The sequence below is a fragment of the Crocodylus porosus genome, unplaced genomic scaffold (assembly GCF_001723895.1).
Source record: "Crocodylus porosus isolate Cpor-Errol unplaced genomic scaffold, CroPor_comp1, whole genome shotgun sequence".
NCBI classification, from domain to species: domain Eukaryota; kingdom Metazoa; phylum Chordata; order Crocodylia; family Crocodylidae; genus Crocodylus; species Crocodylus porosus.
In genome coordinates this window covers 976,808-979,715 of record NW_017728953.1, presented here as the reverse complement: position 1 = coordinate 979,715, position 2,908 = coordinate 976,808, and the positions used below count along the sequence as shown (strand labels likewise).

Here is a 2,908-nt window from a genome sequence, read left to right as displayed (position 1 = left end):
CCCCCCACCTTGGCAGTCTCATTGTCCCAGTCAAAGGCAGATTGATAGTAGCCCAGGTACAGGACGTCCCCCTTGATCTCAGACTCTGCAGAGCCAAGGGCAAACACTGTTACAGCCTGCACACCTGTGTGCATGTAGCACCAACACGTACGTGTACACATACGCATACAGGGACACGGGCGTTGGCAAGCCGGGCTCAGCTCTGTTATGACAAGACTCAGGGATCCCTCGCCCTGTCTGGGCAAGGGAAGGGGGGCATTAAATAAAAAGTGGGGGGGGGGGGGCGTGGAAACTGGGCACACAGGGCATGGACACACGCATGTATGCACATGTGTGTTGCTGCAACATAGCCCTAGCAGGAGCGTGGCTGGCCCACGGTACCTTCAATGTGGTACTGCTGGATGTGCCTCCCATAGCAGAACTCGTACGTCCACCAGTCCTTGGTCTGAGGGGGGGAAGGTGGGCGACACATGTGACTCCGGGCCCCCTCCAGTCACGCATCACCCACCCCCCTCTCTGAGCCCACCACGGCCTGCCTGAGCCTCGAACCAGTGGGGGCAACAGGGAGTTTGTGGGGCGACCCCCACCCATGGCCCAGCAGGCTCCGTGGCGGGTGCCTCCCATCCCACGTCCAGCCTCCAGTGCAGGCAGGCGCCTCACCTTATGGAGACAGGGCGCAGCACCCATGGGCCGCAGCAGCTCCGTGATGCCCAGCCCACTGTAACCCTGTGGGTCATCTTCAGGCTCCCGGTGGATCTTGATGGCGGCTGGCGGCAGGCGGCACTCATATTTCTGCTTGTATTTGGAGGAGATGGTCACCACGTCCTCGGCCCGGCTCTGGGGGAGGGCAGTACAGGGCCATCAGGGTTCCCCTGAGCTCTGTGTCCAGCCAGCAGCACCAAGACCAGGGCAAAGGACACCATTGGCTCTTTCCTTGCCCATCTGCCCATGACCCTCATTAACTGTTTGCTCATAGCCTCATGCAGCAACCCTGGCTACTCACACATCCCCCTTGTGCAACCCACCTCAGAAATGCAGCCACTTCTGTGGTGAAGCTTTGGGGGCAGAGCACAGGCCAGCCACCAATATAGCAGCCTCAAAAATCTTGCGTTTGCTTAGTGGATAGACTTGACTACAGAGCAACACGCTCAGATGACTTTAGAAAGGCGGAAGCAGGTACCAGCAAGACATGATTATCTCTAAAACAGGCACGTATCACTATCTCTACCCTGCGCTGCTCCTGCCCAGACCCAGGCAGCTGGAGCTGCTGGCAACAGTCGCTGTTGGAACCCAGTTCGGGGCTTGTGCCCTGCTCTGCTACAGCCAAACAGCAGGTAAGAGACAGAGGGCATGGCAGGTGGGGAAACTGAGGCACAGGGGACCCAGGGTAGGCTTGGGAAGCAGTTAGTGATAGGTGCCCCCACCCCAGGGCACAGGGGAGACAGGGTAATGGGAGGCGCTGGGCCCTGCTAGGACCAGGTCAGGATTGAGCCCCCTCAGGGGGGCAGGGGGTGCTAGGGTTTCATAGATGTTAGGGGCTGGAAGGGACCCAGCCGATCATCAGGTCCAGCCCCTCCACTCTAGGCAGGAAGACAACTGAGGTTAGATCGACCCCAACAAGGTCCAGTCTCCTCTTGAAAAACCTCCAGGGTAGGTGATTGCACCACCTCTGGAACGAGTTTATTCCACAGCCGGGACACCCTGACTGCAAAGGAGTTTTTCCTAGTATCGAGCCTGAAGCGGCCTTGCAGGAGTTGATATTCGTTGGTCCTGCTCTTCCCCGGTCGTGCCCTAGCGAACAGCTGTTCACCGAGCTCCCGATGCGCTCCTCCAACGTAGCAGCAAGCCGTTATCAAGTCCCCTCAGCCTTCTCTTCTTTGGGAGAAGGAGGCCCAGGTCTCTCAGCCTCTCCTCGGATGGCTCGTCTTGCAGGTCCCCGACTATACGGGTGGCTCTTCCCCGCACCCGCTCGAGTTTTTCCATGCTGAAGCGCGGCGCCCAGCACTGGACGCAGTCCTCCAGCTGCGGTCTCGCCAGCGCCGAGTACAGCGGGAGCACCGCTCCCGTAGTCTGACGCGCAACACATGGGTTGATGCGTGCCGGGGCGCTGCCTGCCCCGCCGACCACCGCCTCGTATTCCCGTACGTGTGTTGAGAGCTGTTTGCCCCCGCGAGAAGCACCTTACACTGGGAAGTGTTCAACTTCATCTGGTGCCAGTCCGCCCAGCTCTCCGGCCTGTCCTGCTCCGCCGGGGGGTGGGGGAGGGGAGACAGGTGTGCGTGCGTGCGTGTGTCGGGAGGGGCGAGGGCGTGGGGGTGTATGCAGGGAGGGGTGCGGGGCGCCCACCTCCCCCACGACCCAGCCCGGCCCCTTGGTCCCACCTGCCCGGCCAGCACGGGCTCGGCCGCGATCTCGATGCCGTACTTGAGGTCGCTGAGCTCCTGCAGGTTGAGCGCGGCCCCGGCGCGGCCCGGATTCAGCAGCGCCAGCGCCAGCGCCGGGAGTAGCACCCACCGCGCCGCCATCTTGCACCCTCCCTCCTACCCGCCGCCGCTTCCGCCCGTCCCGGCAGGACCTCGCGCCGCCTCCCCCGCGCCGCCGCGGTGCGCCGTGCGATTGGGTCTCCACCCTGCCAGTCACCGCTACCGGCTTTCCCATTGGTCACTAGTCAAGCGCGCGTGAGGCTGGCTGGGGGCTGTCACCTGGGAAGCTGGGATTGGTCTGCGCCTACCCTCGCAGCGGCGAGGAGGAGCTAATGGCGTCATTCCGAGTGCTTTTAAAGGGCCAGCGGCATCAGGGAGCAGCGCCCCTGGCGGATGCTCTGCGGCCACGGGGAGGAGGGGATTGGTTGAAAGAGATCACATGACCCAAAGGAGCTGTCACCGTGCTCCAGGGGGGATGAGGCACG

The 2,908-nt window shown here is 62.3% G+C and overlaps 1 protein-coding gene across 1 annotated transcript in view; it reads right to left on the bottom strand.

The window, feature by feature from the left end:
• Positions 1–2,558, bottom strand: part of OS9 (OS9, endoplasmic reticulum lectin) — a 7,190-nt gene extending 4,632 nt beyond the window's left edge. Inside the window, exons 1-4 of the mRNA XM_019556430.1 lie at positions 2,382–2,558; positions 661–837; positions 382–445; positions 9–85 (exon numbers count right to left, since the gene is read on the bottom strand). Coding sequence (XP_019411975.1) covers positions 9–85; positions 382–445; positions 661–837; positions 2,382–2,525 — 462 coding nt within the window. The 5' untranslated portion in view covers positions 2,526–2,558. The remainder of the gene's footprint in view (positions 1–8; positions 86–381; positions 446–660; positions 838–2,381) is intronic.
• Between the last annotated feature and the right edge of the window lie 350 nt (positions 2,559–2,908).